At 41.4% G+C, this 15,427-nt stretch overlaps 1 protein-coding gene across 1 annotated transcript in view; it reads right to left on the minus strand.

Annotated features, from left to right (window-relative positions):
- STARD9 (StAR related lipid transfer domain containing 9) overlaps nucleotides 1–15,410 on the minus strand; it is a 138,754-nt gene extending 123,344 nt beyond the window's left edge. Inside the window, exons 1-2 of the mRNA XM_089521870.1 lie at nucleotides 15,234–15,410; nucleotides 4,972–5,041 (exon numbers count right to left, since the gene is read on the minus strand). Coding sequence (XP_089377996.1) covers nucleotides 4,972–5,041; nucleotides 15,234–15,280 — 117 coding nt within the window. The 5' untranslated portion in view covers nucleotides 15,281–15,410. The remainder of the gene's footprint in view (nucleotides 1–4,971; nucleotides 5,042–15,233) is intronic.
- Between the last annotated feature and the right edge of the window lie 17 nt (nucleotides 15,411–15,427).

Below are 15,427 nucleotides of genomic sequence, written 5' to 3' on the forward strand. Positions count from 1 at the left end.
AAATAGAGCCTTTCCTTCTCTCTTTCCCAAATGGAATCTGGGGAGACACAGGAAACCCTGGATGTGTGTGTGTGTGTGTGTGTGTATTCATCTGTCAAAGGACTCTTAAAGGCTTCCCCCGGTGTGAGGAGAGCCATTGAACACCATTTGTAACGGAGGAGAGGCTGGATGCACAGCAATCTCGGGGGAAATAGAGCCTTTCCATCTCTCTTTCCCAAACGGAATCTGCCTTCTCCTCCTTGATCCCATTTTCCAACCCTGGAAAGAGAATCTTTGGGGAAGAGTGCTCCCTCCCTGGGCTGTCTGTAGAGCCATGAAGCAGGGATATGTCCTGCAAAACCCATCCCATAGTTCCTCTGGAAGGAGCTTTCCCCAAATTCGCTTTGCCTGCAGCCTCCCCCATTAATCTCTGGGCTCTCTGGAGGGCTCCCTGGCTGTCTGTAGAGCCATGAAGCGGGGATATGTCCTGCAAAACCCATCCCATAGTTCCTTTGGAAGGAGCTCTCCCCAAATTCGCTTTGCCTGCAGCCTCCCCCATTGATCTCTGGGCTCTCTGGAGGGCTCCCTGGCTGTCTGTAGAGCCATGAAGCAGGGATATGTCCTGCAAAACCCATCCCATAGTTCCTCTGGAAGGAGCTTTCCCCAAATTCACTTTGCCTGCAGCCTCCCCCATTGATCTCTGGGCTCTCTGGAGGGCTCCCTGGCTGTCTGTAGAGCCATGAAGCGGGGATATGTCCTGAAAAACCCATCCCATAGTTCCCCTGGAAGGAGCTTTCCCCAAATTTGCTTTGCCTACAGCCTCCCCCAGCCTCTCTGGGGTCTTTCTTCCAAGGCAGCAGCCTAGCAGAAGTGCTTTGGGGAGGCAGTTTTCTCTCTCCCTCAACCATCCTTCCCCACGAATAATTACAGGACTCATAGGCATTTTAAGCGCCTCCTCATTGGCTCTTTTATAAAAAACCGCGAAATTTAAAAGTGACGTTATGATGACGTCGCTTTGATTGACAGCCCCAAAATGGTGAGTGGGAACGAAATAAGGCTAAAACCGGTTTATATATACAACGTTTTATTTGAATAGGAACGAAAGCGGATCACTTAAAGCGAATCAGTTGGTAAATGAGAACGAAGAAATAAAAGCAATTTGGAACGCAGGATAACACTTGTTGTATTTGAATCGGTTTAAACGATACCGGTGTATTTTAAACCGTTGTAAATCGCAAGTGAGAACACCCCCATCATAAATCTTGCCAAGAAAACCCTGTGATGGGCCACTGCAAGTCAGAAACTACTTGAACCCACACAACAGCAACAAAGTTGCTCACTGTGGAAAACATGATGCTAGTTTGGCACCCTTTTGGGCTTGATCTAGTAGTAGAGCTTGTTCTAACAGAGCTATCATGCACAGAGTTCTTATTTAAAATATGTGAATTATACAGAACTATGATATTCTAATCAAGGAAATTGAAATTGCAACCACAAGTGCCATTTGTGAATTCATACATTCCTTGTAATAGTCCAAGGAAAAACCTATGGAAAAGGAAAATGCCACATGTTCAGTCTATTTCTTCACAGATATCTTAAACAGAATATTTTTATATGATATTTAGCCAGACTAGTATGGTAGCTGACATAAAATTACTTGCTTTCTTATTTGCATAGAAAAACAGAAGGAAATATTGCTGAAAAATACAAAACTGTATAACTGTTTTCATTTAGCTTTAGTTCTATATATAACTGTTACCCAGGCTGTTTTATATAAATTTTGGAATCAATGATAACCCTTGGATGACCCCTGGCCAGACTCCTAGCCTGTCCGCCATTACTGGCAAAGCGAGAGGACATGTACACCTCCCCTAAGGGAGTTCCCATATTAACATCTCAGAGGGTCCGGGGAAGTCGCATGAAGGGATTATCATAGGACCAGGAAGAGCAAATGTTTGCCTTGCCTGAAGCTATCACCCCCTCCTCAAGTCTGTTGTCCGAACAACTTAAGTCATTGATATTATCAGATCCAGACATCCAGGTGAAAAAAAAAACAATTAAACACTTTTGTTTCGATCAAGCCAGCCTCTTTTCCTCAGGCGAGATTTCGCCTATAAAAAGTCCCAACTTTGGCTGCTCAGCGCGCCACTTTCAAGGTCTACTTACTCCACGTCAGTCAGACCTCTGTTTTGGTAGCCGGCATTTCTGCTCATCCCCAGGCTGCGGAGCAGACTTGTCTCACTGTCCAGCACCCCATTCGCTCCCCGGAGGGAATCTACATTCTGGTAAGCATCTCCATTAGTAACGCCTGAAATCTGTTCCTATTTTCCAACCCTAATTTTCCTGAGTCCTGAGTGTGTGTGTGAGTGTATGCGCTATGCATGTGTTTTTCCCCTATTTCAATAAATTAGACATCTAGTTATTAATATCCGTCTCAGCTTTATTTATTGGGATCCCCTGGTCTACTCCGTATACATATTGGGAGGGCGATTTCGGTGGGCTCTTGTAGCCAGCCCCTCTTGCAATATTTGGACTAATAACAACATAATAAAATTCCCCTACGGACCCTTGGCTACATAACTGTCTCTCACCCTTAAAAATACTTATATTTCAAGTGTACAAATTGTTCTGTTTGTACTTGCTCCACCCCTCGCTGGTGTAGGCACCTCATTTAAACAACAATGTGCAGTGTCATGATTTTTAAAAATTACTTAAGTGATAAGACTACACATCACAACCCACAGTAAAGAAATCATCAAGAGACCTCCTGCATTTCCTCAAAACACCGAAAATGCTTTCTACTGGCATCTGTTTAGAATAGGACCAAGAATTAATCCAGCTCCAGAAAAAATATAAAAGGAGAAGAAATCACTTATCTCATTATTTTATCTCTGCCAAACTGCCTCTTAAGGCATATAAAATACTAATTATCTTAAGCAAGTCACCTAAAATAATCAGGCGGACATGAAGACAGAAACAAAGCTTAAGCAAGAAACAGAAAGCATCTGTCTAGTAGACTTCCCACAGTAATCCTGGGAACTCTATAATTCACTTATCTGCTTTCTTGAGTAGTAAGATACATTGGCAACAGAAACGGATTTTGGCCCCATTTTACAATTTCACTAAGGCAGTACAGTAGCATTCAGGAGTCCCAATGTCTGGAAAAAAACCCAACTCTGTTTCCCATGCTCTATAAAGTAAGCCTCCAAGAATCTCAAAAGGGAAAGGATGTGCAGTTTCTTGCAGCCAGTCACCCATCAGGATGTTAACTGTAGCTCAGTACACATTTTTGTTAAGTTTCCCAGAAATTAGCTGCAATCATATGAGACTTCAAGGATGAGGATGGCAGAGAGCAAAAGAAATAAGAAAGAGATCCAGATGTTTTTTTATCTTACTGCTATTAAAATTTACTGAAAGCCTTGAATTAATAAAGGAATGAGGTGCAATGTGAGGAGGTACAACAACAACAACAACAATACTAATAAAGATTTATTTCTAGCCCGCCCAATCATGAAGAATCTGGGCAGGTTACAACAGTAAAATACATCAAATTACAATAGAGTTAAAAAAAATCAAACCCTAGACCTACCCCCCCCCCCCCATTTCCAGTACTAAAACAGAATTAAACAGTAATAGTATAAAAACATTAAAAACATTAAACAAAAAATAGGCAGAAAGATAGGGGGGGAAGAATAGACAGATGAGGGGACAAATATCTCTATATCTGGGGAGGGTAACTAAGTTGGAAAGGCCAGTAGAACGTTAATTTCATATTGTTTTAAAGAACCATAGATGTTTATTCCAGTATATAAAGAAAACAGAAGGTATGCCAATGTAGGCTACTTCTCCTCTTTGTATTTCCTTCCTGTTTTATTTTTAAGCATGCTTCTGGGATATGAAAGACTGTGCAATGTTTTCCAGTACATTAACCACATGACAGATAATAGCCATCTTAAATACAAATTAAATTTACTATTACATTTTCTCACTATTTTTCCCCATTTATATATTTTGTTGCCTGACAGAGAACTAAAGCCCTTTTAATATTTTCAACTGCGTTGTCATCACAGTCTATTGTCATCAGCCTAATTTCAGTTCCACTCAACTGCTGAGACACCTGCATTTTTTCTTAGAAAGTACCACAGACTCCTTGAAATGCATTTGAATACACCTCCCTCTCCAAAAAGCAGTGGAGGTTTATGTAAAAGATAATCTTCTTCTCATGAGTGGGTGCTTGCCTAGTATTTCTACCCATTAATTCCACTTTTAAAAACTCTCACCAGCTCATCTAGTAAGATAAACAGGGATAAAATACCAGAAAAAAAATACTAATTTATCTAAAATAAACTATGATCGTTTTGGGAATTTTGCGCCTGCTATCTTCAGAAAATCAACCAGTAATCTTAGTGGACGGACAGTTCATACACCTACACCAGGATCTCAGCCCAATGGAGGCGGGGGGAATACAGTATTTGTGACCCCCTATAAGATGAATGTAATGTCAGTAAGGTTGCTAAAGTGTCCGGATAGGTGGGGGGATATATTGTATGAAAACAATTTGAGAAAGCTAGTATTCAAGAAAATCTATTTCAGCTTGGGGCAGAAACGCTGCGTGCCCTAACCCCGCCCTAGGGCGTCATGATGGTGTGTGCTCTTCCAGATGGCACGCACCATCATGACGCCCCTCCAGTGCTGAATCCACATGATGCAGCACCAAAGGGGCTCCACAAAGCCGCACCGCCGTGGCTATAGTGCCCTTTAGAGTGCACAAAAAGGAGCCACTTTTTGCAGCTCTTTTTTGCACTCTCCAGAGGCTGGATCGGGGCCGCAGCGTACAGTTGCCGCAGCTATGATTCAGCCAGTAAAGGGGCGGCTGCATGCCACCCATGTACAGCCCCACTGTATCTACTCTATCATGCCATAATCGAAGTATCTCAGTATTTTGTTTGATATGCCAGCCTTCCAGATGTCAAAATTAAATGTAAAATATACCTTTATATTTTTTATTTTTGCCACTCTGTCTTCAACTTCTACAATTATTCTTCTTCCTTCTGCATGCTCTCTGAAAATAATATAAAAACAAATGATAAAACAATTAGGATATGCTTGTCTCAATTAAAAAGCACAGATGATCTATGTTAATTATCATGAGCACGAGGCAGGAAATGTTTAGAACTTTTAGATGAAACTGGTTTAAATCATGTTCTTAGCTTTCTTATTCAAAGAGGCTACACTGGGAAACACTTTCTCCACAAGTCTCATTCCCCATATTTCTCGCTATATTGCTATGTAATAATTTTTTTGTAATATTAACTTCATATTAGTTCATATTATTTGCAGGCTTATTACCAAATGAAACACTAAAAAATAATAATTATCAGAAGCATTAAAATAATGGAGAAAACCATTTGTTCAGTTGGACACATGCCAACCTTTTATAAAACACACAAAGAATCTGAAGGGTGCAACTAAAGCACTAAAACAATAACAACTCCAAACAGATTGATATTTTCCAGACAGAAAAGTAACTAAACTAAAGTGATCAGCAGTGATTTCTTAATTTTATGTTATAAATATTTATATTGTGAATACTATTTTTATATTGTAAATATAATTTTTATATTGTAAATATCTGATAAGTCTCAATTTACTTTCAGAAGCAAGTTTTATAAGTCTAATAGAGGCAGAAAATAAAAGAACACAAATACTTTGTATAACTACCAAAAGATTGAGACTATAGTTAATTTGGAGTACAGTTTCACATACTAAATGTACCTGTCATGGATTCTGCATCCATAGATTCAACCAACCAGAGCTTGAAAATATTTGGGGATTGGGTAGATTCCATAAAGGAAAGCTTGCTGTTTGCCATTTTACACAAGGGATGTCGATCAACTATGCCATTGTATATAATGGGACTTGAGCATTCCTGGATTTCCACAGGGGTCCTGGAATATCCACAGGAATCCTGGAACCAAACTGCAGCAGATACTGGATAGCGCCAGGACCCACTAAAGTTAGCATCACAACTGCCTGGTGGAAATTCATGCTTTCATTTCCAACTCTCTCTACTTCCAGGGTTGTTTCCACTGTCAAGAGGCAGAAGAACAAAAGACTGAAATTTAGAAGTGAGCAGCTGCTGTACAGCAGCAACCACCTATCCAAAATCCCAATGAACCAGCCAGCCTGCTTTGATGTACAACAGCCAGGAAGCCACACTGTACCACTAACTATGAGAGACATAAATAGTGAACTTTCTGAAGCCTTTTTGTGCTCAACTAGCACCTGTACTAGCCTGAAGATTTTCCCCCACCACAATTAAAAAAAGAGAGAGAAAATGACCATTCTGTACATGCCCGCATTAAATTTATTTTATATTATTTTCCCCTTTACAAAACAACAAATTTAATAAATAAATAAATAAAAATTTTATTTATACCCCGCCCTTCCGGGTGATCAGGGCGGCTAACAGAGTGCACCGAAGCGCAAACAACATAGAAGATTAAAAACCTACATTAACAATAATAACAGTCCTTAAAAACAATAAAAGACCCCTTAGCCCAACCTCACGGCCACGAGAGAGGAGGGAGGCCCGCAGGATGTTTAGTCGGGGAATGCCTGATTAAATAGGAAGGTTTTTAAACCCTTCCTAAATTGGGCCAGGGTGGTAGATGAGCGGAGCTCCGTGGGCAACGTATTCCAGAGGGCTGGGGCAGCTGTGGAAAAAGATCTTCTGGCAGCTTGATACAAGCTGTAATAAGTCACAATTATATTTTATCTTTGTAATGAACCAACACAAAAACGTATGTTTGTCAAGATCCCAGAAGTCCATTTGAGGAAAGTAATATTTTTATAGTAAACTAGGCAGCTATCTAACCCGTCATAAACAACATGAGCCTTTACCTTTTTTTTAAAGATACAAACACTTTGACCTTCATTCAGAATAAACCCTTATATACACAAGCTCAGAAGCTCCACACACATCAATATGTAGTCTGTAATATTCCCTGTGTCCTTGCCCTAGTTTGAAGGAAAATAAAAGTTGCTACAGAGATTTTTACTACAGGATGTAGTAATCAGATTAGTTGCTCCCCTTAGGCACTGAAAGAGAATATGAGGATGCACAAGATAAAAATAAAGTAGAATAACCCACAGCCCTCAGCTAAAGAGATATAGTTTATCCTTAAGGAAATCCCTTATGGGACCAGTGTTCTAACAGTATTCTAATTTTACCCTCCAAAAATCATCAAGAGCCTTATGGCATCATAAAAACCTAACAAATGTATTATGGCAGACGCTTTAGTACACTGCAGCCCATTTCATTAGATTCTAGGAGTATTATCCTATACATTTCAGTCTTAGATACACTAGGGGGCATGGGGATGGGAGGGGGGGTTGTAAACAGTGAAGTCAAAATGCAGTCATCATATTAACGCAGCCAGTCAGAAAGTGGTGATTACACAAATCTTTGCACTGGACACAGACATATTGTGGGGGGTTTTCTCAGAAAAACACACACCTCTTCTCTTTCTGCCTGAGCATCCACCAGCTGCCATTGCACAACCAGCTGAAAGCACTGTATAAGGAGATACTGAATACTGTACAGTCAGCCCTCCTTATCCACTGATTTTTTTTATCCATGGATTCAAGTATCTGCAGCTTGAAACTATTCTAAAAATGTATAAATTCCAAATAGTAAATCTTGATTTTCCATTTTATATAAGGGGCACCATTTTACTATGCCACTGTATTTAATGGGACTTGAGTATCCATATTTTTTGTTTTCCACAGGAAGTCCTGGAACCAAACCCCAGCGGATAACAAGGGTGCACTGTACTTCCTTCTGCAACATCCAGTAATTACTTGATTATGCAAGCTTAAGTCACCAAGAGGATTAATAGAACTGAACCTCTTAGTGAATAACTGTTCAGCAATTCCATACTGCAATCCCTCTTTGAAGTTTCTTTGTTTAGGAATGGCCACCCTGAGGTCAATGTTCTCCATTTCCCCCCACCCCCAGAATATTGCCATTTCCATTTATTATTCTGTGCAGAAACTCACCTGTATGTACTCTTGATTTAATCAAAGTTGTCTCAGAATTACAATCAGCTCTGCTCTAAAAACCTATATTGCAGAAACCATGCCCATGATTTCTGCTGTTAGTAACCATGCAAATTTCTGCTGGCTTAGTACTTGCTTCTAACTTAGATCAATACAAGAAGACAGTGGCCTGTCACAGACAGCCAAAATAAAGCTGCTTCGAGTCACAGTGGAGGTATGGTGTTTCAATGATGCATGCGTCCTAAGAGTCCAGAAGTCGCACCAAAGCCACGCTCCAGCCCTAAGGACTGGAGTGTGGCTTCGGTGTGGCTTCTAGACTCTTAGGACGCATGCATCATTGAAACACTATACCTCCACTGTGACTCGAAGCAGCTTTATTTTGGCTGTCTGTAACAGGCCTAAGAAAACTGTGAGCTGCTGTGCCACTTTATCTTCATAGGTCCACTGTGCTCCTTCCCTTACTAGCTAGGGAGAACACTAAGTAAATACTAGGTATATAAACTTCTTGAAGAGGCTACACTTCATCATAGAGGGGGGGAAATGACAATATGAACCAGATCCCTTGAAAAACCAGTTCCAGATGCCTCACTAGCTCTGCCCACAGAAAGACAAATAGACGCAGGATTTTTTTTTTTTCCTGTGAAGAAGCTTCAGACTTCTCTCCTCTTTCTATTAGCATTTATTTATTTTGGTTTTCTTATTAAAGCCAACACTTTAACAAGAAAAACTAGACTGTACCAAGAACTGAAAGGACAACACGAATGTCTGGAAGCTAACGAGTCCCCATTATTTGAAATGCTTAGAATCAGAATTATTTTGGATTTCAGATTTTTTTCAGATTTTGGAATGTTTGCATATACATAATGAGATATCTTGAAGATGGGACCTGTAACCAGGACAGGAGCTATGCTGTAATGTCAGCTCACTCTTGGGGGAATTAAATATTAGCTCAAATTACTGTCTGGGTTACGCAGCCATATACCAAGGTTGGTATAAAGGAGCACAGAGGCAAATCCTGAAAGAATTGTAGTTTATTTCAAAGGAGCAAACTAACATGCACTCTTAACAACCACACAACCCGTTTGGATGCTGCTCCTCTTGATGATGTTCCGGATGGGGGGGGGGGGAGGAACTCAATCACTCCCAAGGCCACTGGAGATTGGCAAGTGAAAGAGGTCTAGCAAACTAAAACTTGGCAGCACATCTGCCTGCAAACCAAGCTAATTAAACTAAGCAAAGGAAAGGTCCCTTAATTTAGAGAAAATTTATGCCCTGGGGCAAAATCCAGAGGGTTGATGTACCCAAGTGGTCCAAATCTTTGATATGCCTAAGTGACACTTTGAAGTTGGGTCTTCCAAAGGTGTAACATGGGGGTGCGAATGGGTGTATTCCTGTAGCAAGAAAGCTTAAAGTGTCAAGTAGATGGAGTTGTTTACTCTGACCAGAGCCATCCTATTGTCTCATAGCTAGGCTCTTCCTCATCTCCTCTGACAGGTCCGGAAAATAAATCCTCTTGGCGACTCTTAAACTAGCCAGTGTGACCTGCTCACTTTCACATAATGGCGTCCACATTAGGATCATAGAGGCTGATTTTATAGCAACTCTGATATCAAAGAGAAGGGGTTGGTTTAGGTATGTTTAGGGCTAACAGGCTCAGGTCTAAACATGAAATTCACTTATGTTTTGTACAGTATACACCTTATAAACATAGCCTGAATGTACTGTAATTTTGCACATAAAACTTTTAAACTTTTGGGCAAAACATATATGTACACTGAACCATCAGAAAGCAAAGGTGTCACTATCTCAGCCACCCTTGTGGACAATTTTGTATTTTGGAGTGTTTTGGAATTCCGAATAAGGGACACTCAACATGCACTTAACTGTTTCAGAGAAATACGGCGGGGGGGGGGGGGGAATTAATCAATTCAAAACCTGCGGAATTGTTCCATCCATAACGTAGATATTCATTTATTAGGGCTGTGAAATCAAATTGGCCAAATCACAAATAACATAACAAATCAGGCTGATTCTGACCAATCTTGGTTCTAGAAAGCAAAATCACAGTCTGAAGTGATTTGTACTGACTGAAAGATCCAAACATCAAGGATAAGTTTGATAGCTAGGCTGAATGTCTCCAACATGCTCATATAAGGAAGATATCACACTGATGTGATGTGATGTAGATGGTGATGAGGGTTTTTATTCATTTACAGCTCTAATATACAATTTGGGAAAAGACCCTCATCGACATTCTCCAATTACAGTACTTATGGCGAAAGACCATGAGAAGTCAAGGAAGCTGTAATACTTTTTCCTCCTTCATCTTTTCATTAGTTTGCAAGACGTTTTAGTAGCAGTGAGTTGTAGTGAGGGTATGGAGTGGTTTTTAACTATCACCTCGGTTGATTTTCCCAAACTTTTTTTTTGGTTAATGGATTATTTTAATCCTGTTTTTCTTCCTTCTTAATTTGAATTATTGTTGTTAGGTGATTTCAAGTTGAATGATTTATGTCGACCCTATTAAAGTATTTTCTTGGCAAGGTTTGTTCAGAGGAGGTCTCCCATTGCTTCCCCTTAGGCAGAGAGTGTGTGACTTGTCCAAGGTCTCCCAGGCCTCAAGCAGACAAGGCAAAAAGACCGGCCAGAGGCCACTCCCAACCTGATCACTATGCAACAGTGATGACCGCAAGCACCCGGCCCTGATCCAGGCCACCACCACGGTCCTGAACTGAGGGTTTTTTCTGCTAGTTTTAGGCTCGGCCAAGGTTGGGGCAGGCTCCAGATTGGGGCAGGGTCAGGGCAGCTTCTGGCCATGTTTGAGGTGTGCATCATGTAAATACCACTACCTCAATGCAGCCCTACGGTGGCCATTTTGGTCCATCTGTTTTGGGCCCCAAAACATGGTTGAGTGCAGATTTGACCCGTCTCCTGGAGTTTCAGCCCAACATTCAAATCATTAGACTATATTGGTTCTATGCTAATTTGAAGAGTGATCTGTTTATAAATCTGTATGTATTTTATGCAATTTATTGTTTTCCTTCCCCCATTCCAATTTGATCCTAGTTGTTGTTACTTTGTGATTTGGTTTTTTCCAGTTTGATTCATTTTTTAAAAAATCCCTAGTTCTATGGGACTACTTTTGTCTGCAACTTTTGTCTGTCAATTAGCGCATTAAATGAACAAAACACACACAATATTATTATACTGCACATTTAATTCATCTTGTGAAGCAAAGATTACCTAGATCCATATGAATCTGAGTTGAGGTCTGGCAATAGGACAGGGTCAGCTTTGGTCACCTGGGTATATGACCTATGCCAGGAACTGGAGAAGGGGAGGGTGGCCCTATTAGTTCTACAGTACTTTCAATACCATTAACCATGGTATAATTCTTGGCCCCCTGGCTGAGATGGGACTTGGAGGCATTGTTTTATAGTGGCTCCATTCCTTCCAGAAAGAGTGAAAGGTGGTGGTGCCGGAGGACTCCTGCTTAGTCCCTTGGCCATTGGCCTGCTGGGTTCCTCAGGCTTCTGTCTTGTCCCTCATATGCTATTTAACACGCACATGAAACCAACAGAAGAGGTTGTCCAGAGTTCTGACGACCAGTACTCCTTTCCATCTCTAAGGAAGCAGTCTTGGATCTAAATTGGTGGCTGTCTTCAGTAACAAATTGAATGAGGGACAACAAACTGAAAGTTAATCCAGACAAGACAGATAGCAATCCAGAGATCTCAGGATTGCTATCTGCTTTATAGCAGGAAACAAATGAGCAGAGGTAAATTGCCAGCATATTACCATATCAGCAGCTTGCTCAATCATTTTCTAAGATAGCACTAATGAATCTTGCTCCATACAGAGGCACAAAAATCTCAGTAGCCTTGCAGCAGAGGGAAGACACAAAGGGTGCTGTGTTTCCTGGTGGTAGAACTCTTGTCACAGGACAGGATTCCAACACAGACCAGTGCCTTTAGGGATATCAGGGGGGTTCACCGGGGGATCTCACCAGTTGCACTGGTTGTAAAGCATCTCTTCACCCTGCTTCTCCATTTCCTTATGCTGTGCCACTGAATCTCACCAGCTGGACTACCAGCAGAATAAAGCAAAAATACTTTCTCAATTAAACTGGCATTTCACATTCGCATTAGCTAAACTTTAACAGACTTCATTAACTGATGCTCTACCTTTGCCATCCTGACTTAAGGAGCAAGAAGAAGCATCTCAATACTGATGTTTTATGTTTCTGCTTGCCTGACATTGCCAAGCACACCTGCCTGGTGTCTCACTACCTTCACTTTTCCATGATGCACTTCTTCAGGTGAGGAGGTTGAGGACCCCAAGGTGGTGTAGGAAGCTACCCCAACTCTAGGGGAACAGTGCCAGGACATTGGTAAATAGCATGAATTACCACAGAGGAGCAGTCAACAATTTAAAAACAAAACTTTTTAAAACAACAAACTTTGCAAGTACCTAAAACAAAACAAAAAAAAAAAACACACAAAAAAACCACCCAAAGCTACCTGTTTGAAATTGTTTGGGTTCTTTAGAGTCTATCATAGCTATAACTTTTGTGCAAGTGTAGAAACAAAAAGTTATAGTTGTGTTCAGTTTCTCAGTAAAAATCAAGGGAGGGGGGTAAGGAACTGGCAATATTGATTCCAAATCTTGATTCAGATTAAAGATCTGGATCAGACTGGATCTGGAGTGATCTGAGCTGAAGTGAGCCTAGATCCAAGTAACACCAGTACTCAGGCAATAAATTGACTTTAAAAGACAATTGGTTTTTAAAATGCTACATCATTAATGAACAAAACCCTAACAAAAAGAACAGTGAGTTTTTCCATTTGTTTCTTGCTATGCCCTCTCTTCTCCAGAGAAGGCGTAATGTTTCACTTTCTACTCTTTTGCTACAAATCTCTATAGTACAAGTAGGCATGGTTTTAATTATACACAACGGTCTTCCCACCCCTTACAAGAACTGAATTTGTAGCTCTGCAATCTTGTACATTAAGATTAAGGTTCAGTGACTATCTAAATTCAGCTGAACAAAGCAGAGAGAGCAACAGACAACATGTCAATATAAATGTGATGGTAGGAATGTTGTAGATTCCAAAACACATTGCAGAATAATCCAGTTTGACACCGCTTTAACTCTTGGCTCAATGCGAGGAAATTCTGGGAATTGTAGTTTTGTGAGCCATTAGTCTTCTCTGGTGCCACACTAAACTACAATTCCCAGGATTCCTTAGCACTAAGCCAGGGCAGTTAAAGATTGGGTTATATTTTTGCAGTGTGTTTTGGACCTCAGATCTGTACATGATAACGACAAAACTGCAATGTTTATATCTTTGGAGAAACAACAAAGATGTTCCATAACCTCTGCAACTGATCATAACCATTACAACTTTACTATTTCTCTATTCATATTTTGCAACATACATTAATATACCACAGTAAAAACAACAAAGTAAGCAACCAAAATTAGAAAAGTTTTGAAGATACAAAAGTAGATCCTCTCTGCTGTTTCCTGAACCTTTACCCACATCTGGATGTGGGAAAGGACTTGATCCACAGTGCTTTATTCATGTCACTCCACTCTAGTGCAAGTAGTACAATATTTTTGCCCTCAGAATAGTCAAACTCCAGATGTTTCGAAGCACAACTCCCACAATCCTTGCCAAGGGTTAATTGGGGCTTGGGAGTTTTAGTACAAAAAAAATTGGTTGGGAAACAGATTTCCTAGTGATACAGCAAAATTCAAATGGATATGCGCTTTGGGTGTTAGGTTTGCATAGCAGAAAAGAGGAGTCACATTCTCTGCAGCATCTTAATAACAAAATTGGTGTTTTGAGGCAAGACAACTTGATCTTGAACCATACATGACAAAGAACGTACAGTACTAGGCTATAAACTATAGGTAGAGAGGTAGGTTGCTACCTTAATCCATTAAAACTACCAAACCTGAATTTTTAACTTCTCAAAATATCATTTTAATAGCAAATGTAGAACATTGGAATCATGTGGCTCTTATTCTGGTAGGCATTTATCTTGGGCAGTAAAGTCCTCAGAAGCTGTTGTTGCTGTTGTGTGCCTTCAAGTGTTTCCAGGTTTTCTTCAAAGATATAGCTGTGTTAGTCTGTAGGATTGGTATATAAAGGGATCTTGTAGCCCCTTTGAGGCTAACTGAAAGAAAGAAGTTGGCAGCATGAGCTTTCCTAGACATCAGTCTACTACTTACTTACACGGAAGAGTAGACTTTAGGAAAGCTCATGCTGTCAACTTCTTTCTTCCAGTTAGCCTCAAAGCTGCCACAAGACCTCTCCACATACAGGGCTTTCTTGGCAAGTTTCTTCAGAGAGGGTTTGCCATGGCCACCCTCTGAGGCTGAGAGAGTGTGACTTCTTGCCCAAGGTATACCCAGTGAGTATACAAGGCAGAGCAGGGATTACTTCTATCTGAATAAAACAACTATTCGTAAAATATGTCACTCTTTCCGGCTGCCAGCACTGTCCTAACCCCTTTTGTTGCTATACTCCGCCTTTACTCCTCCTATCCCTACATGATCTGGCAAGTCACACTCTCTCAGCCTCAGAGGATGGCAATGGACACTAAGCCACTAGCTCTCCTTGGCCCCGCCTCTTTGCCCCATGATGCTGCATCCGCACTGCTGAAACAATCCGGTTTGGCATCACTTCAGCTGCCATGGCTGCATGCCATGGAGTTAGGGGAACTGTAGGTCCTTCTGCCTCTGAAAGCTCTGGTGCCACACAACCAAATGCAAACCCCAGGTCTCCACAGCATGGAGCCATGGCAGTTAAAAGTGCCACAATGTACTACAAACCCCAGGATCCCAGAGCATCAAGCCACGGCAGTTAAAGTGGCCTCAAATTATATGGCGCCACAACCTGCTACAACAAATCCGAGAACCCCATGGAGCACGGAGCCCAGACATAACCCGGTTTGGCAGCGCTTTAACTCATTCTCTTGGCTCTTTGCTATGGAATTCTGGGAGTTGGAGTTTGTGGGGCCAAAACAAACTCCAACTCCCAGAATTCCATAGCAAAGAGCCAAGAGAATGAGTTAAAGCGCTGCCAAACCGGGTTATCTCTCCAGTGTGGATGCAGCCTTTGTTGGTTGACGGCTCCCCCTTCCTTCTCCATGTGTCCCCACGAACGAACACAAAGCCGCCCCACCTTTTGCTGAGGGGCCGGACCCTCAGGGCCACCTTGACATTCGCCATCTCCCTTCTTCTTCCTGAGAGCCTCCCCTAGTCCGCATGCCTTCTCCTCCTCCTCCTCCTCGCCCAGAGCCCACTCGGGCAGGGAAAGCTCGGCCAGCCCCGCCCAGCCCTCCTCCTGAGGGGGAAAGGCCAGAGGAGGAAACGGGG

The sequence above is a fragment of the Sceloporus occidentalis genome, unplaced genomic scaffold (assembly GCF_023333645.1).
Source record: "Sceloporus occidentalis isolate IW3139 unplaced genomic scaffold, rSceOcc1.0.p SCAF_4, whole genome shotgun sequence".
Lineage (NCBI taxonomy): Eukaryota > Metazoa > Chordata > Lepidosauria > Squamata > Phrynosomatidae > Sceloporus > Sceloporus occidentalis.